This window comes from Vigna radiata, chromosome 5 (genome assembly GCF_000741045.1).
Source record: "Vigna radiata var. radiata cultivar VC1973A chromosome 5, Vradiata_ver6, whole genome shotgun sequence".
NCBI classification, from domain to species: Eukaryota; Viridiplantae; Streptophyta; class Magnoliopsida; order Fabales; family Fabaceae; genus Vigna; species Vigna radiata.
The window spans coordinates 16,969,544-16,994,191 of NC_028355.1; the positions used below are offsets into that span (position 1 = coordinate 16,969,544).

Here is a 24,648-nt window from a genome sequence, read left to right on the forward strand (position 1 = left end):
CCAACATTAACTTCCTGTGGTTAATCTAACTAAGGTTAACTGCTTGTGGTTAGTCAACCCAAGGTTAACCAACTGAGGTTAATTACCTGAAGTTAACTATCTGTGATTAGTCAACCAGCTTTAGTCAACCGGCGGTTTGACAACCAGTCAACCGGCGGTTAGTCAACCAATGTTAGTTAAATCGAGGTTCACTACCCGCGGTTAGCCAACCAGCGGTTAGTCATCCCAAGGTTTGTTGATCTAAGGTTAGTCGATCCAAGGTTAGTCAACCTATAGTTAGTGAACCTGCAATAAGGTATTCAGTGGTTAGTCAACCGACAGTTAGGCAACCGATGGTTAGTCAACTCGCAGTTAGTCAACTTGCGATTATTCAACCAGTGGTTAGTCAACCTAAGATTAGTCAAACCGAGATTAACTAACCACGTTAAGTTATCAAGGTTAACTACCTACGATTAGTGAACCCACGTCAACCCATGGTTAGTTAATTGGTGGTTAGTCAACCAACGATTAATCACCCAAAGGTTAACTACTTGAGGTTAACTAATCACGATTAGTTAGCCCGCGGTTAGTCACCTAGCAGTTAGACATCCGATTAAATGACGGTTAGTCAACCGACGGTTAACCAACCCAATGTTAGTCAAACCGAGTTTAACTAAGGTTAACTACCCACAGTTAGTCAATCCGTGGTTAGTCAACCAATGATTAGTCAACTAATGGTTAGTCAATTGACTATTACTCAATCCGCGATTAGAAAACTGGTGAATCGGTAATTAGTCAACTCACAATTAGTTAACTGACGGTCAGTCAAGCAATAGGTAGTCAACCCGCAGTTGTAGGTTGATAGTATTGGTATTTGATTTCATTAATCCCTCTTTTATTTTGAATTATTTTATTCATATTTTTAATTTTCTAATTATTTGTGGATCCTACAATTTAAATTGATTAAATTAATACTTTCTTTTGCTATCACTTAGTGGAAGTGGATTGGTTTTTTTATTCATATAAAAAATGTCTATGATCACTTTCTGAATCCATTGGTTGCTGAATTCTTTTTATTTCTTGTCTTCAACTTTTAGGGAACTCCCAAAGTTGAGCCCGACAGTGTTCTGCAGTATACCATTGAGGTGGGTAATTTTAAAATACATGAGTAGGTCCAAAAATGTCTTTATTATTTTTATTATACTTTCTAACTCATACTAAATCTCTGTAAGTCAAAACTCCAGATAAAATCGAGAGAATGAGGGAAACTTGTCATGTAAGTTACTTGCCAATCTTTGTCTCTGTAGATTCTCTTATATATATATATATATATATATATATATATATATATATATATATATATATATATATATATATATATATAAAAGTTGTTTTTACTCTACCGTCTCAATCATAGTCATAAATTCAAAATAACGGTGCAGAGCTACTGGCCCATAAAATGGGATAAGAGGATGGTGGATAGTAGGATGATTGCTTTTTCTGATATTTTTATAGACATTAAATAACTAATACTATGCATATACATTTGCTCAAAAATAGAAAAATCACTTAAACATAATGAGTTTTTAATTGAATGACGACAAATTCAGAAACTGTTAAACCTCGTAAACTTTCAGACATGAAAGGTCTTCAAAATATGTTTATTTTTCTGTTTTTGTGTTGGTGTAGACTTTAGCCTCTAATTATGGGTTAATTGATTTGTAATTTATAGATTGCAAGAGAGGTGTTGGATGAAGCTGCTAGAATTATTCAGCCAAGTGTGACGACTGATGAGATTGAAAGAGTTGTTCACGTGGTAACTATAGTTGTAGATCCTAATTTTTAATTTGTTGAGTTTCCTTTTGAAACACTTAAAGTCTTACCCATTTTTTATTTATTGACTTTTAGTAAGTTTTTATCAATAAATGAAGCTCATATACTTCAGCTTAGTAGCCTTCTTTGTGGCATACCTATTTTTTTATGTATGTCTATGTCAAACCCTTCACAATCAGATATTCCTACTAGCTATTCTACAATTTGTTTTACATTTTAATTTTGAAACCTTCTTTGAGATTTTTTTGTCACACACATAATATTGTTGTTTGCATTGGATCCTCCGCTTCAGACCCTTCTTATTACCTTCTGTCTCTTTCATAACAAAACCACACACATGACTCTAAGAATGCCTGTAATGCTGCAATCCAAACATGTTTGAGAGAAAAATCCTTTAAAAAAACACTCTTTCGTTTCATTTCTTTATGTGTTCATACAACATGCATTTCCCAAACCTATAGCAGCTATCGTATATTATCACGTTGATTACTTTAGTTTATGTTCTTTCCTTCCTCTTTCATCGATCTCGATCTTCTTGAACATCCTTTGTTCTCCCAAACCCCTTGTTTTCTTCATGGGGGTATCTTCCAATCCCAAAGTCTCTCTAACGAAGATCTCAAAGAGGGCCTTCTTCGTCGATCCAGAATTGGGGTTATTGGTACCCAACGAGGGGTGCCAAATTTTTATCCAAGAAGATCACCACCTTTTCAAACTCAAACACCTATCGACGCAAGAACGTCACCAACAACAACAAGAAAACAAGGATCGCCATCAAGAACGGGAAAAACCAAAACCAAAACCAACACAACAACATCATCGTTAGCACGAAACTTGTGTGTCCCATCACCTTCAAACTGGACATTCCTTCCTCGTACGTGGGATCAGAAAACGGGGATGATGACGGTTACACGACTCCAACATCCTCAGACACGAAAATCCCGGTGATCCCAGAATGCCCAGGTTCTCCCAAGAAGACAAAGTCGAAGCTAGCCTCGAAAAGAAAAGCTTGTGGACGAAGAACTCTGCTTGATCTGACCCAAGATTTGGAATCTTTGTTCCTAGAGCCCTTTGTGGTAAGAATAAATTGTTATTTTCAAACTAAGAATACGTATAAATAATTATCAATTTTATTGACTAAAAATAATTAGTTATTATAGTTACAAATCTATAAACTAAAAGATATTATTAAATGGCTTTTATTATGAATAACAAATTATAATTAATTTCTAAATTGATAATTAAATAGTTTTTATTATGATTAGGGTTATATAGTTTTTATTACGATTAGGGTTAAGGTTAAGGTTAGGGATATGGTCAAGGATAAGTCCAATGTTAGGATTAAGGTTAGGTATATGATTAGGATTATAGTTATTGTTAGGGTCAATCCGCTCTTAGTCAACATATGGTTAGTCAACCCGCGGTTAGTTAGTCGGTGGTTAGTGAACCTAAGGTTAACTACTTGCTTTTAGTTCACCCATGCTAGTAAACCAACAAATAGACTATTGGTCAACTAGTAGTTAGTTAAACTGAGGTTATCTATCTACGGTTAGTCAATTTACAGTTATTGAACCTATAGTTGGACAATCCTGTAGTTAGACAACCGTCAGTTTGTCAATCTACGATTAGTTAACCCACACTTAGTTATCCTTGTGGTTACTAACCCAAGGATAACCAACTCAGGTTAACTACCTAAGGTTAACTATCCACAATTAGCCAACTGATGGTTAGTCAACCAGTGGTTAGTCAAACGACGATTAGTCAACCGACGGTTAGTCAACTAACGGTTAGTCAACCGAAGGTTAACTTAACCGAGGTTAACTAACCGTGATTAACCTAACCGAGGTTAACTAACCGCGGTTCACCTAACTGCGGTTAACTTAACTGCAGTTAACTAACCGTAGTTAACTAACCATAGTTAACTAACTGCGGTTAACTAACCCAGGTTAACTTAACCGCGATTAACTAACCCAGGTTAACTAACCGCGGTTAACTTAACTGCAGTTAACTAACCCAGGTTAACTTAACCGTACTTAACTAATCGCGGTTAACTAACCGCAATTAACTAACCGCGGTTAACTAACCGCAGTTAACTTAACCGTAGTTAACTAACTGCGGTTAACTTAACCGTAGTTAACTAACCGCGGTTAACTTAACCGCAGTTAACTTAACTACGATTAACTTAACTGTGGTTAACTAATTGTGGTTAACTTAACTGCGGTTATCTAACTGTAGTTAACTAATCGCGGTTAACTAAACCACAGTTAACTAAACCGCGGTTAACTAACCCTAAACCCTAATCCCTAAACCCTAAACCCTAATCCCTAATCCCTAATCCTTAATCCCTAAACCCTAAACCCTAAATCCTAAACCCTAACCCTAAACCCTAATCCCTAAACCCTAAACCCTTAAACATTAACCCTAAACCCTAACCTTAAACCCTACACACTAAACCTAACCCTTAACCCTAAACCCTAAACCCTAATCCCTAAACCCAAATCCCTAAACCCTAATCCCTAAACCCTAAACCTTAAACCCTAACCCTAAACCCTAATTCCTAAACCCTACACCCTAATCCCTAAACCCTAATCCTTAAACCCTAAACCCTAAACCCTAAACCCTAATCCATAAACACTAATCCTTAAACCCTAAACCCCAATCCTTAAACCCTAAACCATAAACCCTAAACTCTAAACCCTAAACCATAAACCATAAACCCTAAACCCTAGACCCAAATCCCTAAACCCTAAACCCTAACCCATAAACGCTAAACTCTAAACCCTAAGCACTCAACCCTAGACCCAAATCCCTAAACCCTAAACTGTAAACCCTAGACCCAAATCCCTAAACCCTAAACCCTAAACCCTAAACCGTAAACCCGAAACCTTAATCCCCAATTCCCAATCCCCAATCCCCAATCCCCAATTTCCAGTCCATCCCCAATACCCAATCCCTGATCCTTGATCCCCAATCCCCAATCCCCAATACCCAATCCCTGATCCCTGATCCCTGATCTCTTATCCGTAATCCGTAAACCATAAACTGTATACCCCATACCTTACAATCCATACCCTAAACCCTAAACCCTAAACCCAAATTTCGAAACCCTAATCCCCAATCCCCAATACCCAATCCATCCCCAATACCCAATCCCTGATCCCTGTTTCCTAATCCCTGATCCCCAATCCGCAATCCCAAATCCGCAATCCCTAATACCCAATCCCTGATCCCTGATCCTTGATCTCTGATCAGTAATCCGTAATTTGTAATCCGTAAACCATAAACCGTATACCCCATACCCTAAACCCTAATTCCTAAACCCTAATCCGTAATCCATAATCCGTAATCCGTAAACCGTAAACCATATACCCTATACCCTATACCCTATATCAATAGGAAATATCTATCAAATATTCTTAAAAACTGATTAAATCTATTGAATATTTGAAAGATATAAGATATAAGATAAAAGATTTTATCAACAAAATATTCAAAGTCTACGCCTAATCAAGCCTATATAAAGAGACCAAGGAGAGGCAGAAATCATCACTCTTTCATTGTCTCAACCATATTTTTGGGTGCTAAAAAAGTTGCAAACCTTTCATAACCCCCTTTATCAGTTTGCACTTCATCGTTGTCTTCGGAACTAACCAAATCTTTTGATTGCCACTCATTATCCGACAACTCTCTATCATTCCCCTGACAAACATCATCATCCAAATCACTGTCACTCTCTGTTTTCACATCAAACGTCAAAGTAGTAGATGAACCACTAAATTCGTATGAAACAATTTTCACCTCAACTTTCACATTACCATATCACTCTTCATCTCCTAATTCCTCATGTATGTCATGATCAATACTGATATCAACTTGCTCGTCAAAGGACTCACCATCCATATCAATGTTACCATTAGGTCCAAACTCACTCCAATAATTAACATAACCATCTGCCTCTAACTTAGCATTAGCCTCAAATTGAACCACATTGTCCTATATCTTAGCCTCACATTCTCCTTGACCTTCACACTCACTCACACCATCTAACATTATTGCACCTTCACACTAATCCCATCCTCATGTGTTTCAGTCTTACCTTTACCTTCACAATTACCCCTTAATCTAACACGATTGCACTTTAACATTGACCCCTATCCTCCTTTATTCCAGTCTCACCTTCACCTTCACACTTACCTTCCTCATTTAACACAACTTCACCATTACATTGACCCTCATCCTCATGTATCTCAGCTTAACCTTCACCTTCACAATCATCCCCCTTCATTTAACACAATTTCACCTTTACCTTTACCGTCACAATCACCCTTACAACCATCCTTACCCTTCTTTTGGACACTAACTTCAACTACATCATCAGGAAAATATTCCAACATTCATATAACCTATGGTTCAGACACCGTGTGTACCACAAATAAGTGAACTTGACCATTCACCCTCGTTATGTTAACCATATGCATCACACCATTATCATCAGACAAAAGCTCTAACCTGTCTTCTAACATTAAAGCTCCTTCTACAGAGTACCATAATTCTTTCAATGCAACATACCTTATCCCTTTTAAAACACTGACAACCACAACGTAGTTTTTGCTTCATACATCAGCTTCTCATCACTTACGAACTTCTCTCCATGGCGGATAACCACCTTAAAATCCTCATCCATCATGCACATAAGTATATAAATAGATACACCTATAAAATATTAATATGTCGACAAAATAAAAGACATATTAAACTCATATTGCATTGAAACGGACACTCCAACAAGACTTTAAAGATGGGGAACCACAACATGAACACATTTCAACATTGTGGGACAACACACCCATATTTAAAATGTTATTTCCCAACATTTAAACACATCATACCTCAACTCCAATAATGTGGTTTCCCATAACACAAACGCTACAACACATCATGACAAAAATCATTGAATAATCAATTGTAAATTGTAATAGAAGAACATTTATTGACTTTTAATTCTCTTATGTTCCAACAAACATGTGATCTTAACGAATCAGCTCTCAACAATGACGAAAAATTTCCTTGAATGAACCCTAATTTCTTTAATTTCTTTTTCAATCCCTAAAGTTGGTGAATGAACCCATGACTTGAATCTTTAATTTGGCCACAAAATTTGTCTCAAATATTCTCCTTTTCTATTTTAAAAACAAAATTTTACATCACAGAATTGTTTTTAAGTACATAATTTTTAAACTGCACATCAACATGCCTAATCGTTGTTTATTTAACGCTGACTAGAATAGTTAACGAGCTTGATTGCACCCTTTTTTCAAATTATGGACTAATTTGAGAACAATAAAATAAGAGAACCTATTTAAATTTTTTTTACAAAAATAAAAACAAATATAATGATTTAACATTATAGTTTGATAAAAATATTACCTTTCTAAACCTATAAATTATTTTTAAGGTTAATTATATTCAAAACTTAATAAAAACACAAATCAAAATATTCCGTATGTAAATACAGGTTTAAAACTAGTTTTTCTGTTTTAAGATAGTGGGTTGAATTTATTGACGAGATATATTTTCATTTTTGATAAAATATAAGAATAAATTTTTTAACGAAAACGTTTAATTAAAACAAAATGATTATGGTGGTTAAGTGAGTTGGCTTAATAAATTGATTTGGTTTAGAGTCATGTACAATTATTAAAACAAAATATCAAGATTTAAAATAAAGATAATTTTATCAACATTAATTTAAAAAAAAAAAAATTATATGAAAACCAAAATAAAATAAAGAAACTGCTGCAGCATTAAATATATTTAAAATTTGTTCTTTTGTTTGAATTTTATTTTATTTTCAAATGTTTTGTCTAGTTATATTTATTAAATAAATAATAATATATAATTCTTAGTTTGAAAACAACGACATTATTTCTAATTCATAAACATTCCCTGAATATTGATAGAAAAAAAAAGAAGAGAGATTAATAAATAAAAAAGATAGATTTTGTTAGATGTGATTGATAGATTTAAAAAACTAATTTCTTCCTTAGAATTATTGCCAAACACAAAAATAAGTATTAAAAATAAAATTATTTAATATTGCAGGAAGAAAGAAAAAACTAAATATATTACTAGGATTAAAATACAAGAGAGATTTTACAAATAGTATCTAAAATAAAGTTCAGAAAAAAAAAAAAAACAACTTACTACTGTGACTAAATATGATGTAAGAGTTAAAAGTTAATTATTTGTTCGAATGACTATATTTAAAACTATATTTAATGGTAGGTTAAATTAAGTGGAGCCAAATGTTTGACTTGATGAAATGCTTATCAGGTAACTCAGTCCAAAGAGGAGATTAGAAAAAGGATCAATCAAGACCAACACTTCTGTACAAGTCACTGATGTTGACCTAATTTAAGTATGACAACATATTTTTAATTATACTTTTAACAATCAACGTTGAATTGTCAATTTTCTAGATTTCAATTAATTTTCTTATAGAACTTAAATTCATACGTGTATGCATTTCACAACAATACATTCACATTGATGTGAGATGTGGAAAGGTAAAGTTAAAATATTTTTCCTTGATGATTTTTGTTTAGTTCTTTTAATATTCTTTCCACTTTTAAGAAATACATTAAATTTTTTTTAGGTTCATACTGTATTTTTGAATTAACATAACTCATTTCAAAACATTATAATTGATCTTTTAGTTATAGATAATAATATCTAAATGAATGTGCATAATTTTAATTTATCCATCTAAAGTACTAACTAAGTCAAGATCCAACTAAATAAAAAAAAAAAAAAAAATTGGTTGTGGGTCATTAGTAAAGGGTCACCAACATTGTCATTCTTTTTTCAATGACGAATGTACAGAAAATCTTACTAAAGAATTATTCCTATCATACCATAAATTCAATACACCTTGTCGCATTGTACGGTGATGTTTTCAATAATTAGTTTATTATAATGCTTATTTTAGAAGGCGGTATGTAATGTCACGCTATAATTGCATCGAGAAAATTGAATAATAGAAGGCGATAGAATGACCCACCGTGACCCACCGACAAAACGACACATATGGCAACGTTTTAATCATCTGTCAGTTGCACGTAGACAAAACAAATTCATTCTTCAATGTCAGATCAGGGTGAGAGAAAAATGCGAATGAAATGAAATGAAATGAAATAAACTCTGCTTCATTTCCAACTTTGTAATTTGTGGAGGGAATACTTTTCTTTTATTCATTAGGCGCACGCGCGCACTTTATTACAGGGACCAACAAAACCCGAGAAAATAGAGAGTTTACATTCAGCATGCGCCCACCGGTTATTCTCAAAACTACCTCTCTCTCTGATTCTTATACCTCTCCCTGCGATCGCAGACTCAACACTCTCGCCAGACATTTCATTAGCGTTCTTCAACCAATGGCTTCTAACGATGGCATCTCCGCTTCGCCAACCGCTGCTTCTGATTCCGTCTTCAACCACCTCGTTCGTGCGCCTGAAGATCCTATCCTCGGGGTAATATTTTCTTCTCGCGTCGCTATTTGTTCAAAATCATCGCAATTACGATTATGTAACGTATTAGCTGAGATCGCGTTTTTTACTTTTTTCGTTTCGTTCTTCTTATTCGTGAGATCGCGCTCTTGACATGTATACAACAGCATCATTTGAATGATTAATTCGAGATTGTTTTTATTTAATGAATCTAGGTTTAGATTATTGCGGAACTTTATCGTTTCGTTGCGTGATCTTGAGCTGTGTAGTTGTGTTTGATTGCGTGTGAATTTCGAGGCCGCACGGCACGTTTCGCCGATGCCGTGTTGCGTTGCCTTTGAAGGTAGTGCACATGATTTGATACCGAGGCGTCTAATCACATGACTTTTTTTCTAGTTTTGTTATTATTTGGTTAGTTTTGCTTACTCTGATTGCGTGTTTGAAAACAGGTGACGGTTGCGTATAACAAAGATCCGAGTCCAGTTAAGCTCAACTTGGGCGTTGGTGCTTACCGAACTGAGGTGAGGGTGATATTTTGTTACACTTGTGTTTGTTTCTTACTGGTACTACATTATTTAGAATGAGATAAACTAGATTACGTTAATTCATAAATACAATTATATAGTCATTGTGCATATTATTTGGCTGGCTACTGGAAAGTTGTGAGTTTTTGCTAATACTTTAAATTGTTCCAGGAAGGAAAACCTCTTGTTTTGAATGTAGTGAGGAAGGTTGAGCAGCTACTCATAAATGACTTGTTAGTACCTGACTATACTGTCTCCCTTCTCGTTTCCGGTGATATCATGCGGAAGTTTTTAGAATGTTCTGTTCTGCATTATTTTCAGGTCACGCAACAAGGAATATCTTCCAATTGTTGGGCTTGCTGATTTTAATAAATTGAGTGCTAAGCTTATTTTTGGGGCTGACAGGTTAATAATAGAAAAAAAAATCAGTGATTTCTTTTTTGTAGAGATTTTTCCTGATCAGTACCTAATTGTTTATGCTTACCTTTTTTTGTTATAGCCCTGCTATTCGAGAGAACAGGGTTACCACTGTACAATGCTTATCTGGGACCGGTTCATTAAGAGTTGGGGGTGAATTTTTGGCTAAACACTATCACCAAGTAAAGTGTTTTGTTCTTGACTTTTCTCTCCTTTTAACTGAAGTTTATTTAACGTCACTTTAACAATTTTTACTGCACCTGTCTGTTCAGCGGACTATATACTTGCCAACACCAACCTGGGGCAATCACCACAAGGTTTTCAACTTAGCGGGGTTGTCTGTCAAAACATATCGCTACTATGCTCCAGCAACACGGGGGCTTGACTTTGAAGGTTGGAAATGAGTGTATCAAGCTGTGAAGTGTTTTTTACTTATTGTGTCATGATCAGTTTCATATTCATCAAGTTTATTTAATATTATTTTACCCTCCGGTCCTTATAGGACTTCTAGAAGATCTTGGTTCTGCTCCATCTGGATCTATTGTTTTGCTACATGCATGCGCACATAACCCAACTGGTGTTGATCCAACCCTCGAGCAATGGGAGCAGATTAGGCAGCTAATAAGATTAAAAGCTTTGTTACCTTTCTTTGACAGTGCATATCAGGCAAGCCTCTTTTGTGTGCTACTAATTTCTTGCTTCTGGCTTCTCACATTTAGAATTTTGCGTTTATATTAAAATTTCAAATATGTCCAGTAGAAACAAATGGGATCATGATGTTTTACGTGGGTTGAAAAAGAATCAAACTCTTAGTGCTAGCTTCCTTTTTCTTGACAATGTCATTGATGAATCGTGCATGCACAGGAATTTATATTTACGATGTTTCAGATGCCCATTCTTTATTCAAAAAATATTTTTAAACTATCATTTTTTTCTCAAAAGGGTTTTGCTAGCGGCAGTCTAGATGCAGATGCCCAACCTGTTCGTTTGTTTGTTGCTGATGGGGGTGAATTGCTGGTAGCACAAAGTTATGCAAAGAATCTGGGTCTTTATGGAGAACGTGTTGGAGCCTTAAGCATTGTAAGAACTTCGAAGCATTAAATGGAGACTATAAGATTTTTGTCATTAGTGACAAGTGAATAATGCTCTTTGTCTCCTTGAATCTTATTAGTTTCTTGACTACTTTGTGAATCTTTGTATCCTTAGTGCTGATTTTTTAATCTACAGTTATAGTTTTATTTTTCTTTGATTACTGGCAGTTTTTAGTGTTTTAAGTTTCCCCTTTTTTAAATAATCAAAACCATCTAGGTCTGCAAGTCAGCTGATGTTGCAAGCAGGGTTGAGAGCCAGCTGAAACTCGTGATTAGGCCCATGTACTCGAATCCTCCCATTCACGGTGCATCCATTGTGGCTGCCATTCTCAAGGACGGGTAATGAGCCAAGATTCTTCTGCTTTCCTAAGAGAACCTAGGCAGAAAAAAAATTAATGTTGACTATCTTATTCTATCCTGCCTTTTTTTTGCCAATAAGTCCAATGATAATCTTGAAATGGAACAGTCAAATGGTAATGAATTTTGTAGTTGTGTAACCACTTTGGTATTTACGTAGTTAATTCTTCAAGTATGTGTTTTACAAGTAGAATTTGGTAAATTGTCTTTACCTAAGATGGTGATTTTATTGATTGTGATGGGGTCATCACATATTTTGGTTGTCTATATATTTAATAATTCCAAGGAGGAGATCCTACTGCACATTCTTTTGCTAGGTAATTTTTCCCCGTGCTAAAAGTTCCCATTGGTTTTTTATTCTCTGTCAGAGATTTGTTCAATGAGTGGACTATCGAGTTGAAAGGAATGGCTGATCGAATTATCAGTATGCGCCAACAACTTTTTGATGCTTTACGTTCCAGAGGTAAGCCTATACAGAGTTCCTTCTACAATTCCTTTATTTTTTTGTCTTTTTGGAATGTACCTGGAGCACTCTCGACGCTTCACATTCCCGAAGTCAGTTCTACCGAGTTCCTTTTGCATTTCCTTTAGTTTTGTCATTTTGGGTTGATCTGTATCATTATTGTTGCTCCAGTATGCCAGAGGCTATTCCTTGTTTGCTCATTTTTTATTCTCTTCCCCTACTCTGTATTGTCTTTTGTATCTGTGAAACATATGTTGTAGTTATACTTATTTTTCCTTTAACTGGGCAGGAACACCTGGTGATTGGAGTCACATTATCAAACAAATTGGCATGTTTACTTTCACAGGATTGAATGCTGAACAAGTTTCCTTCATGACTAATGAGTATCATATATACATGACATCTGATGGGTAAGATACTATATTTATTATGACTCTGTTGAATGAGTTCAAATGAATATGATAAGCATTCTCTTTTGATGTGTTTTATGGTCCAGTGAATTGTAAATATGGAAGCACACACCCCTGTATTTTTTTTGGTGTCTGTAAAATACAGTTACTTGAGTATGCCCCCATGTCGGGGGGTTGCATTTTGAAACCCTTATTTGACACAAGATAATATAAAGAAGAAAAAATGTTACACACGATTAACTACATTGCTGTATACCTGAATCTGAATGCTTCGTTTCACAGAAGCTAGTCTACGTATAGACTATTATATATGGCAGGGTCATCTCTTTTAAATTATAAGAAATGAAAATCGTCGGACAACTTCTGCTTTACTTTTAAAGCTTTTGAATTTTAACTTTCAAATAACTGGTAAGCAAAAAACGAAGAGAAAATTCAAACATATCCCCAGTATTCTAAGTAATACTATTCCGGTCAATTTTTTCAGAATCAAGTCGTGCATATGTTCTATTGTCTTTTCAGTGGTATTTTTAGTACAGTCGTATGCTTATCCAGAATTTATTTTTAGTACCATAGATATTCAGCGGTATTGTTTGCTAAACTTTTGATTCATTATTCATTTGCTACGATAGCAAAACATTCGAAGATTTGTTACAAGATTAGTTCCTTTCGATGTGAATATTTTTTTCCTTTCTTCCATCCACATTAATATATATATATATATATATATATATATATATATATATATATATATATATATATATATATATATATATTTGTTGAAAAGTTGAGTGCACTTTGTAATAAGCTAATAATTTGCCTATTGGGGTTAATCTTGCCTATAGTATAAGCTAATACTTCAGAAACCCTTATATACACTGTTTACGGCTGTTTATGGCGGAATTCCATATGACGTAACATACGCTGTTTATTTTGCAGGAGAATTAGTATGGCCGGTCTAAGTTCCAAAACGGTCCCACATCTGGCTGATGCGATCCATGCAGCTGTAACCGGTGGTGTCTAAAACATGTTGCTAACTGCAGTTTTCAACTTTCTCCGTAGTCCTTACAGGAAGACTTCCATCTTTTTCTCTAATAATTGTCAACATCAACTATGATACCTTCTTTTATGAGACTTAAAAGGCAATATTTATGCATTTGAGATGCTAGCTTATGGAACTAAGTTTCGATTAGTGAAAATAATAATAAACTAAGTTTTGATTAGTCAGAATAATAATAAACTAAGTTTTGATTAGTCAAAATAATAATAAACGTAATGTTGCATGAGTAAATATCTCATAGCGTTAGGTTAAGAATCAATTTCATTGGTATTTATTGTGGAAAAGTGGTAGTTCTATCATTCTAGGTTTTGATGTAAAAAGAGAGGAAATTTTTATAATTAGAACTATTAATAATGTCAAACCTTTATAAGAAGTTCATGAATCCTATTTATGCTAATATTATGATATTATTTTATCATTATAATTGATCATGGACTCTGAGTTTTTATTCTCTTGATCTTAAGGTTTTATTTAAAAGAAAAATACCTTAGCAGTATCGAATTATTTCATTCTTGTTTTAGTACATCACACCAGAACCTGAAATATTAAGGTATAGTAACTATTAAAATATTCTCACTTTTTTATGAAACTTGCACAATTATTATATATCATTTTGGAATGTTTTTATTTAATACATGACAGCAAAAATTTTCTATATTTGGTCATAATTTAATTTCTTTTATTTCTTCAGTTATTTTTGTACATGGTACTTTTATGAGAGCCAAGACTAGAATTTTTAAATGCTTTGCTCTCGTGTTGAGCTAATCTTATCCAAGTCTAATATTCTTCCATTTGATTACATTAGTTGGACTTACCAACGCAGTTCAGCACACTCCTTCAAGATGAATAATTACTTTGGTAATCTCCACAGATGTGCTCGGACTAAGCTAATACCTTTTCTTTCATTGGAGAAGAATAAGTTGAATGTCTCACTTGGCAAGTTTATTCTTTTTCAAGAATTCATAATAATTGGTTTTTAATAAAGATACCAACATTGATCAACCAGCATAGAACTCTTTGATTCTAATGACATTTTTTGTATGTTCCTCAATATCATGTAAAATCAATATCAATTTTCTTATGTACTATAATATTATGGAACCCAAAATTATTACACAAGGACTAGATCCTCATACAACCTAATTGACTAATTAATTTATGATTATTCCTCAATATACAATTACAGTTATCATATCAAAAATACCTTGCTTCATGGTCAAATTTTTTCTACTTCCAAATTCAGATTGACGTGCCACTAATTTCAATTCAATTATCCTTAGGAACTTTCTTATGTTATGTCTTAGCAGGTGTCATTACTCCATACTTTAGGACACTAGTATTTTGCATTTGTTGATTCTAGTGTTGAAAACCTTTGAATTTGTTGGCTTCTTGAATAATAAAGATAGTTAATCAATAGTCGCTTACTAATTTATATAGTGACATCCAAAACATTTTTCATGTCATAACAAATATGTTTCACGCATAAATCATATACTCTTGACCAGCCAACAAACCTCTTTAACAAAGCAAATACACAACTATAGGATCAATAAAAAATTATTCTTTTTTAAAGGAAGAATGAGATTTCCTTGCTCCTTCCCCGCCGTAGCTGTTTGAAAATGTAGGGTGCAGCGGAAATTTGGCAAAGAGGATATAAACTAAGAAGAATGTTATGAAATGTGAGAAATCTGTAGCTATTTTTGCAGTAGAGAAGTCTAAATCCATGAATGTGTATTTGACTACTATATAGATGTGACAAACTAAGAATCATGATCCGTCACAAATCGAAATAGAATTGTTTTTCTTACAATTACGCATTCAAGTCTTGTCACTATAAACAGGATAAAAAAAATTAATATTTCAAAAATAGTAAACTATATGAAGGTACAATAACAGGAGGCTTTGGCATTTGAGTTCACGACCAACTTATCTACAGCCCTTCAACAAATACGAAGTTGGGCTTGAGAAGCTCATAGCTGAGGATTTGCTGCTATCACCTTTGACCGGAGATCCACATTCACTAAAGTCAAGCACACGTCGTTCCACCTGCAAACAAATAAATTCCTTTTAAGCCATAAATTGACTAAACTCCTGGATTTGTTGCACAAGAAAGGGATCCTCAAATCTCCAATGCCTCAAATCTTCTTAAGCTCGTGGTTTATTAAAAATTGAAAAGTGTGAAAAATAAAATTAACAGCAAAGATTTTGTCACTTTTGCGACTTGGGCTGTAGCTTTAATTAAATAATCATCGATGCAGTTTCGTGAAAACGCATCCCTCATAATAAATTTCTGATAGTTTTAACTAAGATTGTTATGTTTCTCTTTATTAGGAGATCTATAATCTAACTATATGTTGTCTCTGGTTCTCTTGCATATATCAAAATATGTTTAAGCTTTCAAGAAAAAATTAAAGGATAGGAATAAATTAAGCTTTACCAAGGCACTTGAAGCCGACTGAGAACAGTCCCCACGCTTATTATTAGGATCGATATCTTCTCGGTCTTCATCCCCATCGTTTCTGGACTTACCTTTAGGTAACGCCTTAGGAGTTTCATTTCCTAAGATCTCATGAGCACTGGCATACTGAGCAGCAGTCTGTTCATTGATCTGTTTCATCAACCCGATTGCATCATAGCTTCTGTCACCAGGGCTCATAAAGTACCCAAAATCCTATTAAAATGCTCTTTTTTGTTATTGTGGTGAAATTAAAATCTGCTTCAAGATAAATAATCCAACAGAACCAGCGGTACCTCAATTGTAATTTCAGTATCAATCCTGGGGCTGGACAAAAAAGTGTTGATGAACCAAGGAGATTTCCATGCTGAAGGCGACTCAATGCTTTTCCTAAATGGTGTTCCACCAAATCTGAAATCAAAGAAGCAGTCAGACAGAAACGCTGAAAATTGACATTGAATAATTTTAAAATGAAAGCATAATATCAATGGTACCAATTAGAGTTCAAAACGTTGCAATAACAACTAAATAAATGAATTTTTCAAGTGCTGCGCAATGAAATAACTTTTCTAGGCTGCTTAGAAAATCAACAGTATCATCATATAAGGTTAACGGATTAAATTGACATGGTACTTAAGCCTAGAGGTTATACCACTACTGCACTAATATTTTGGGTTGGACACTCCTTTTGTACTGAATCCTACAAGTGGTGTTTTCAATGAGGGTTGAGTTACCAAAAAAGTTACTTACAGTCTGGATTAAAATACAAACTCGAATATCATAATCAATAAGTGAAGTCGTCTAAAGAAGAAAAGGACAACCACCGGGCCTATAGTGTAGGAATCCAATGTTGAATACAATAAACTTAGATGTGGTACTCAAGTTTAGAGATTCTTCTGCCTAATGGACTGGTCTTTTGGGTTAAATTCTCCTCTTGTACTTAAATCCTAATACAAAACCTCACACTCCTTATCAAAGTTTGATCGAAAACTCACACACACACCCTAATAAAATAAATAATGGACAGTTGGCAATAACAAAATTATAATACAATTAGTTTGAAGAAAATTACATGCTACATGTTTCCAGACCACCATCATTTCCAGTGTGATCACCCGAATTCTCCCCCGGGCCTGATGAACTGACAGAATGTATACAAGTAACGGCAACTGAAAGTCTTTCATGCTCCTTTAACCAAACAGATGGTGAATTAATCCTTGAGCATGGATTTTTTTTAGATCTCGCACTTAAACTAAGAACTCTTTCTGATTTCAAATTTACTTGATCTGGTGAATGCATTAATAGGTCATTCACATCATGCTCAACCAAAACTCCAGACGGTTGTTGGACCTGACAAACAAAATAATGGCATAAGCTTTTGCAAATTTTTTATAACATCTTATTACAACCGAGCAATACTTACAATCTCCTCGGCAGCGCTACCATCATTTTCGATCGCAGAATCAACAGAAACAGGTTGCTGCTTAATTTTTTCCCGAGAACTACCATCACCTGAATCTTTTTCAGATTTTTTGTCGTCCAAGATAGCATTCTTATTTTTTTCCCCTACTGATTCCACTTTAACAGCTTGTCCACAATTCTCTTTATCATCTTCAACAGAGGTACCAGAGTCCCTTTTCGGCATTGAAGATGAAGGAATCAAATCTGCTCCCTGAGCCTCGTTGTCATCAAACATGACATCCAATCGGGAAAAGTTTTTTATCAAGGTTGATGTCATTTCAATCTCAAGTTTCTTGTCTATTCTTTTATCCGACAATGGAGATAAGAGATCTCGGTTTCGTTTCTTTAATATAGATGGTGTACTTGTGAACGTTTTAGCTGCACTTTTTAACAAAGCATCTGGGCTATCATCCCGAGAAGGAGAGTCCCATAATCTAAAAGGAGTTAGACAGTTCATAGAAGACATCATAAATTGGCGAATACCAAGGGGACTGAATTCTTGCTGCATATCGCCCCCTGACTGTATAAGATCACAGCTTAAGAAAGGAATGTCCAAGCTTGGGAAGCGGGGAGGTTCATAACATAGAGCACCTGTGTCCTGTTCTGTATGCACATATGAAGTTGACTTTGCATCTGATCCACAGCCAAAACTATTTACAGGGACCAATTTTGAATCATCTTTGACAACGTCCGATGGCTCTTGCATTTCAGTGTTGTCTATCCTACGGATACAAGGAGGACTGGACAAGTCACTGGCATAAATTATGTTATCCTGCGTTCTGGAGACAAACTGCTGATCCTCAGACCCAACCAACTGATTGGCTTCGGCCGTATACATCAACCTATCTCCAGTAGAAGAAACAACTGAGGGGACAGATGGTAATGATGACTGACAAAGAAATGAGGGGCCTCCTAATAAATCAACCATATTTACACATTTATTATAATCTTCAGAAGAAAAACATTCATCGCTTATTGCTTCTGAAAATAGGATTCTGCAACATTCATCGTCTGACATCAACATGTGTTCGGGTTTAACAGAGTCTATAGATGTCGGTTGCATGGTTGTTGCGACACCTAACCCCACCGAAGTCTGAAACGGAACATTCATCATGCAATCATTTTGGAACTGTGATGATTCCTGCCCAAAGTCCAGTGAGGAAATATTGGTCAAGTCAATTAAATCAAGTTGGCCTTCCCCGTTATTGGAATTTCCAGGGTTGTGTGAATATTTCTGTTCAACGCAAATCTCTTGGTCAGCCATGTCTGGAAGGGATACAGTTGCTTCATCCAGACACACGTAATATGGCTCTGAACAGGATGCTTGACTAGGCTCTTCATTTGGCCTGTATTCCTCTCCAGTGCGTAAAGCAACACTGTTCATATCTCTGGCTGATGAAAAGTAACCGGCATTAGCCGACTCCTGGCTACACTGTGAAACTTCCTCTCCTTCAGTACCCCTTGGACCATTATCTTCTCCACTCTGCTGCAACCTCGAAGAGACAGAAGCAATAGGTTGATTCGGATTTCCAGCAAGCGGTACATTTTGTAACTGAGTAAGCAAGCCTGATGCCAAGTAAGAATCCAATTTCTTTTTTACGGAACTGTTCCAATGGTTTTTTATAGCATTGTCTGTCCTGTTTCCACAAAGCACAATCACATTACAAATATTTAGAGCTAAACAGAAGAATGAACTTCAACCGCACATGGAAATCGAAGAACGTTCCGGTCAGAAGAAACCCAACGAAATCAGTCCCATAACTCACATACGAAACCACAATTCCAAAAATGGAGTGAAGGCCGTTAAATGTATGCCTAAATAAATAGTCCAAACTTGAAGAACATATCTCTTTATTTTTTTTCAAAATTATTATTATTCTGCTGAAAATGTGACTTATTTTTCTCATCCACTTGTTCCACTACAACTTTATACGTGTTTATTCCTGCATCCCATTAATCAAATTCACCCCCATTAAATCGAATTTTGTTTTCCGGAATACAATAGATTAATTCCGGAAATTTTTTTCCGGAACTCCTATTCCTGATCAAAGTTTCCGGAAGTCTATCATGGGATGCAGAGAAAAATTTGATGGGGTGCATGAAGAAACACCCCTTTATGCTATAAGGCCCAATAACGAAAGTTTGTGCATAAGGCCCATTTTTCCTGAAGAAAGAAACAAGGAATTCTCGCAGCGCAAACCCCCCCACCCCAAAAAAGTAAAAATCTAATCCTCTTTCAAAGAAAAGGAAAAAACTCGATATACCTTCCAGGTAATATCTTCGCTAATTCTGCCCATTTGTTCCCATAAATCTGATGCGCACGTATGAGAGCCAACTCCTCTTCCTGAGTCCATGCTTCCTTATTTATGGTAGGATTAAGATGATTATGCCACCTGTACATTATACAAATCATATAAATAAAAATTAACTACATCCTTGAAATTCTATGACGCAAATTATATACAAAGCAGCAAGGATGAAGATATTTGAATAAAAACAGAAGAATTTTACAAGACTTGTTTACGTCTTTTAGGTAATTGCGCAACTTTGGTTCCTTATTTTAATTATACTAGGATATTGCAATGTAGTATTTCATCTTTTTTACTGACTTATCCTAAATAACCATCTAACACATGTTATGACATGACTGAAGTGTACCTTTCATCCCCTTGATTGTAATACCAGAAAAACCAATAATACAAATAAGTAACGCCAGCGTTTATTATGTAACACGAACACATTACCATGTGACCGAGACAAAAATAGGTCAATTGAAAGTAGAGGGTTGAGTAATCCTTAAACATCACTCAACAGACTATCTAAAAATTTATATGAAGTTGGATTCATCCATTATCAAAACAAATCGTTATGTTGATTAATAAATTAATTTTGAAAAATATAATAATGTAATATATAATTTATAATATAAAAAATATAATTATTCAAGAATGGAACAATAAGCCTATGGGTTAGGATAACTTAAACACATTTATAATCACAAAAATACTATATTTGAAATATTAAATTTTCAATCAGGATATTTTATTATTGTATCCTCAAAGAAATAGAAATCCAATAGGCATACCTTTCTCGACATTGCTTACCAATGCGTCCAGGTAACTTCTGTGCGATAGTAGACCACTTCTTGGGCCCATATCGATTCACCAAATCAATAATGATTTCATCCTCCTGTTTGCATTTAGTTTGGATCAGCAACTTCCGATTAGACATATAAACAGAACATTGGTACAATCTAATGTCATGTCAGAATATATATACCAGCATGTACAGATAAAATCAACTGGGGCAATGGGATGGAAAATACAGATTACCTCCTTAGACCATGGACCTTTGACAAGTTCAGGATTTAAGACTTTCTGCCACCTATGCAAGCATTGTACATCAGTTCTATCCTTGAAACACTCCGCTGCAAATAAATATGGCAATCAGAACAAGGTCAACAAAATATTGATATAATTAAGTTGCATAAATTAAGGTGTAAAACCATCAGGTGTAAAAATTATGTACCACAAAAATATTAGAAATATAAAACTGGTCGAGGGGGACCAACATATAGATCCCACGAAACGTATTCCTTCGTCCCCCTTGATATCCTTTTGATTATTCATATTACTTATTTAGAATATTACCTATTTTTTTCCAGTTCTTTCCTTTAAAACGCTGGACAGCCTTCCGCAAAGTCTCGTCCTGTAAAAACAAAAACACATGAATATCCCCTAATAATATAATACAGGACACAGTTATCAATCAAACTTTATATATAAGAAATTAAGGAAAAACTGTCAGAAGTCCTAAAATTTTAAATGCTCATGTGTATAAAAAAAAAAAGCCGGGGTATTATTACATCTTCTGCGAATAAAATTATAAGAAAATAACTAAGATTGCAAGTAAACAAACATTTTGCATGCAAAATTTATTTGAAAGGCGTTAACCTGCTTCACTTCACCAGTCACATGGTTTTATAGTGCCAAAAAAAAAACGTTAGTGGACGATAAAAAGATATGTTGAGTACGTGAAATTTTGTGTCACAAACTAAACGTTACCGAAATTCCAAAAGAGTATGTCTCAAGTGTCTAAGAAACCCACCTCTTCAGGTGTCCATTGTCCTTTTGTAGAGCGCCTGGTTGGGCCAGTAGTCCTCCTACAAATGTATTTTATTGTGAGAAAAAACTCACTTCATCTCTTCATAGAAACAACTGCCTAGCGCTAATAATCTTTTCTTTTGTTATAAGTGAACTTTTGTTCAAGAGAAATGATAGGACAAACACCAAGGACTACATTGAACATACAAAAGTTAGGAAAGTGAAGATACCAATCCTCGGTCCTGTTAAAAAATAATTCCAAAAAATCAAGCAAGTGTGCGAGGCCTAAACATGTCAATTGTTAAGTGCTAAAGGTGAGACACATTGACAAGAAATGCCTTGCGGCTAGCTAAAGAGTAACAGGCTAAACACATTCATCTATCAAGCTAATGCTAAGGGCCTGTCTTAGATGAAAAGAACAGATGCTCTTGTTATTCTAAGAGTGTAGTGAAATAAGGTTGAATTTGAGAATTACCCGTGCAGAGCTCTAATTTTCTGAACGCCATCTGTCACCCCATCTACAGCAGGGATTGTCCTCTCACGTTCCATAGTTTGTTGCTAAGATAACTAAAATAGCTTACCCCGATTCCCACTGGACTGCAATTATCTCTCCAATTGCTTCTCCAAATCATTATAGTCTCTCCCTCTATTGATAAATCACATGAACACAGTTCTGCAAACAAACAAAAGCATGAGAAGTTAAAAGCCAAAACGAAAAATAAATATAAAAGCTATAAACCAAACAATTTAGCGAAATAATATTAAAATCTTCAAAAAAAAAAAAAAAACACTGTATATCACCATGTCCGTAGATTTACCACTGGGATCACAAGCGTCAGCCTCTAACCTATCGATCTCTCAATTACATAGTTCTGTACTAAATAACGGTCGACGAAAACTATTGACACTTAATTCAATAAAACAGAGATCAATTCAAATTCAAAATAAAGTTTTTCAAAAACTAAAATTCCAAAAATAGATTTATAAAACACTTCAGTAAAAATTTGAGTTGTAAAAACATTTCAAGGTCAGATCATTTTTCCTCAACCAAAAAGGATATTCAAAATCAACATCCACCTCACCGTCTGATGGCTCAATTACATAATTCAGTACCAACATCGCAGTGGAAGAAGACTAATCTACACTTCCAAAATCGTGCATAGGATTTCAAAATTAAAAAACTCAAACTCGGAGCAATTCAAATTAAAGTTGCTAAAAACCTCATATTCTAAAACAGAACCCTGGAATTCATTGCCGAGCAAGATCAAAGTGAAGAAAACACCGATTCAAAGTTGGAAAATGAAACACGCGAACAAAATGGAATGTGACCGTTGAAGATTTTACTCACCGCAGGTTCAGAATCCAATAAGGATAGAAAACGGAGGAAGCTATCGAAACGGTGAGCATTTGCAGATCCAAGCTCGAGTGAAAGCTAAGTAAGATCTGCAAATGCACGTCAACCACCAAATTGAAGAATAGAAGAAGAAAAAGAGAAAGGAGAGAGTTAAACGGTCCTTCTTCTCTCTATTCAAACATAAAGGGGCGGACTCTTCAGTTTCAAACCCTATGCTTAAATCTCGAACATCTTTCAAACCTGGACGGTACAGATCTTGACACTTAGGATAAAGGTTTCCATAGCTGCACGGTAGCACACATTTTTAAAAAATAAGACACCAATAAATTTATTTTTAAAAAATATACTATTTTGTCACCTTTTTTTTTTCCTTAAAATTTCACTGCCACTCATTATTTTAGTATTATTTATTTAGAGCGGTCCTGTTTTTATTTCACCATAAAGTAGTGTTATTACTTTGGTATTTAATTTACATTTAATAATTATAAAAAAATCAAAGCGTTTAATAATTAGTCAAAGTCACCTTTCATGAAAGTTAATGTACTTATAGCACTAGTCATGTATTAGTTGAAACAACTCATACATTTAATTTACTTTTACTCATACATTGTTAACGCTTGCTTACAAACTAATATAGATAGTGGTAGAATAAAATTTAAATTTGAATATAAATGTTAAAATTATAAAAAACAAGTTCAACATATGAAATGAAATTTCAGTTACTTTTGAACTTATTTTTTTAGAGATGATATACAGACTTTAACATATGGTCTAAGGTTTACTATGTGAAAATATAATTAATATTTAAAAGTAGTAATATTAATTTCTTTTTATTTCTTTTATTTGTAACTTATATTTAAGGATTAAATAGAACATAGACATTAATTAATGTTTTATTTTATCATTTAATTTCATTAAATTCACATTTAAATTAATTAATGTTTTATTTGCTGGGTGATGGTTTCAAGGAAAAAACTTTTAATTCTTATAAATGTATCTAAATTTTGTCATGGTAATATGTTTTTTAATTTTTTATTTTCAAATTGACTTCTCAATTTTGTTTAAAAATCAATAATATTGGTATTTTTTTAAAATTGGCTTATTTTGTGGTGTTATATTATCTTGCTTTATTTTTTCAATTTTTTTTTGTTTTTTTTTCTGAGTTTACTTTTTCATCTTTTCATTTTTTTTTCTTTTTCTTCACACCATCATTAACATATTGTATTCTTCCCATGGTTTTCCGTTTTCTTTCTTAAATGTTTTTTTTTTATTTTTATTTTGATACATTTTAGTTTAAACAATAGTTTAAAACATCATTTATTTATAAAAAAATTACATTATTAGATTAAAATAATTATATCCATTTATATTTTAAATAAGAATATCATAATACAACAACGTTTTGAATAAAAAAAAGTTAATTTTACATATAAGTTTAAGATTAAAAATATATTTAATTCTTATAATAAATTTAATTCAATACTACACTATATGAAAACAACAATATTAAATTTATACAAGTTTAAATTATATAAACAACAATGTTAAATTTATACAAATTTAAATGATGTTACAAACAACTTCAATAAATTTAATTCAATCCTACGTTATAAATATACCCATTCTTACTTTCATTTTTTTC

The 24,648-nt window shown here is 34.0% G+C and overlaps 2 protein-coding genes across 2 annotated transcripts; one reads left to right on the forward strand and one right to left on the reverse strand.

Moving 5' to 3' along the window:
- Positions 1 to 8,992: 8,992 nt before the first annotated feature.
- LOC106760737 (aspartate aminotransferase 1) lies at positions 8,993 to 13,796 on the forward strand. Its single transcript, XM_014644146.2, has 12 exons — positions 8,993 to 9,338; positions 9,764 to 9,835; positions 10,010 to 10,071; positions 10,160 to 10,243; positions 10,338 to 10,437; positions 10,528 to 10,648; positions 10,758 to 10,921; positions 11,198 to 11,335; positions 11,564 to 11,685; positions 12,072 to 12,166; positions 12,456 to 12,576; positions 13,513 to 13,796. The coding sequence occupies exons 1-12, from the start codon at positions 9,132 to 9,134 to the stop codon at positions 13,595 to 13,597; spliced, it is 1,371 nt and encodes a 456-aa protein (XP_014499632.1). The 5' UTR covers positions 8,993 to 9,131; the 3' UTR covers positions 13,598 to 13,796.
- Positions 13,797 to 15,301: 1,505 nt separating this feature from the next.
- On the reverse strand, positions 15,302 to 23,196 carry LOC106760731 (transcription factor MYB3R-1). The gene is made up of 12 exons (XM_014644139.2): positions 23,001 to 23,196; positions 22,128 to 22,325; positions 21,657 to 21,711; positions 21,200 to 21,257; positions 20,882 to 20,976; positions 20,635 to 20,738; positions 19,814 to 19,942; positions 17,512 to 19,186; positions 17,161 to 17,438; positions 16,385 to 16,499; positions 16,071 to 16,304; positions 15,302 to 15,679 (listed from the first exon to the last, which is right to left on the reverse strand). The coding sequence occupies exons 2-12, from the start codon at positions 22,199 to 22,201 to the stop codon at positions 15,560 to 15,562; spliced, it is 2,937 nt and encodes a 978-aa protein (XP_014499625.1). The 5' UTR covers positions 22,202 to 22,325; positions 23,001 to 23,196; the 3' UTR covers positions 15,302 to 15,559.
- Between the last annotated feature and the right edge of the window lie 1,452 nt (positions 23,197 to 24,648).

What these genes read in the sequence shown, in the direction of transcription:
- LOC106760731 (XM_014644139.2), bottom strand. Translation starts at nt 22,201, where the DNA reads ATGGAACGTGAGAGGACAATCCCTGCTGTAGATGGGGTGACAGATGGC. An exon ending in AAAATTAGAGCTCTGCACGG is followed by an intron (nt 21,712 to 22,127) that starts GTAATTCTCAAA and finishes ATACATTTGTAG; the next exon opens with GAGGACTACTGGCCCAACCA. An exon ending in GGTAAGCAATGTCGAGAAAG is followed by an intron (nt 19,943 to 20,634) that starts GTATGCCTATTG and finishes TATAATGTACAG; the next exon opens with GTGGCATAATCATCTTAATC.
- LOC106760737 (XM_014644146.2), top strand. Translation starts at nt 9,132, where the DNA reads ATGCGCCCACCGGTTATTCTCAAAACTACCTCTCTCTCTGATTCTTAT. An exon ending in CTTATTTTTGGGGCTGACAG is followed by an intron (nt 10,244 to 10,337) that starts GTTAATAATAGA and finishes TTTTTGTTATAG; the next exon opens with CCCTGCTATTCGAGAGAACA. An exon ending in TGGCTAAACACTATCACCAA is followed by an intron (nt 10,438 to 10,527) that starts GTAAAGTGTTTT and finishes CTGTCTGTTCAG; the next exon opens with CGGACTATATACTTGCCAAC.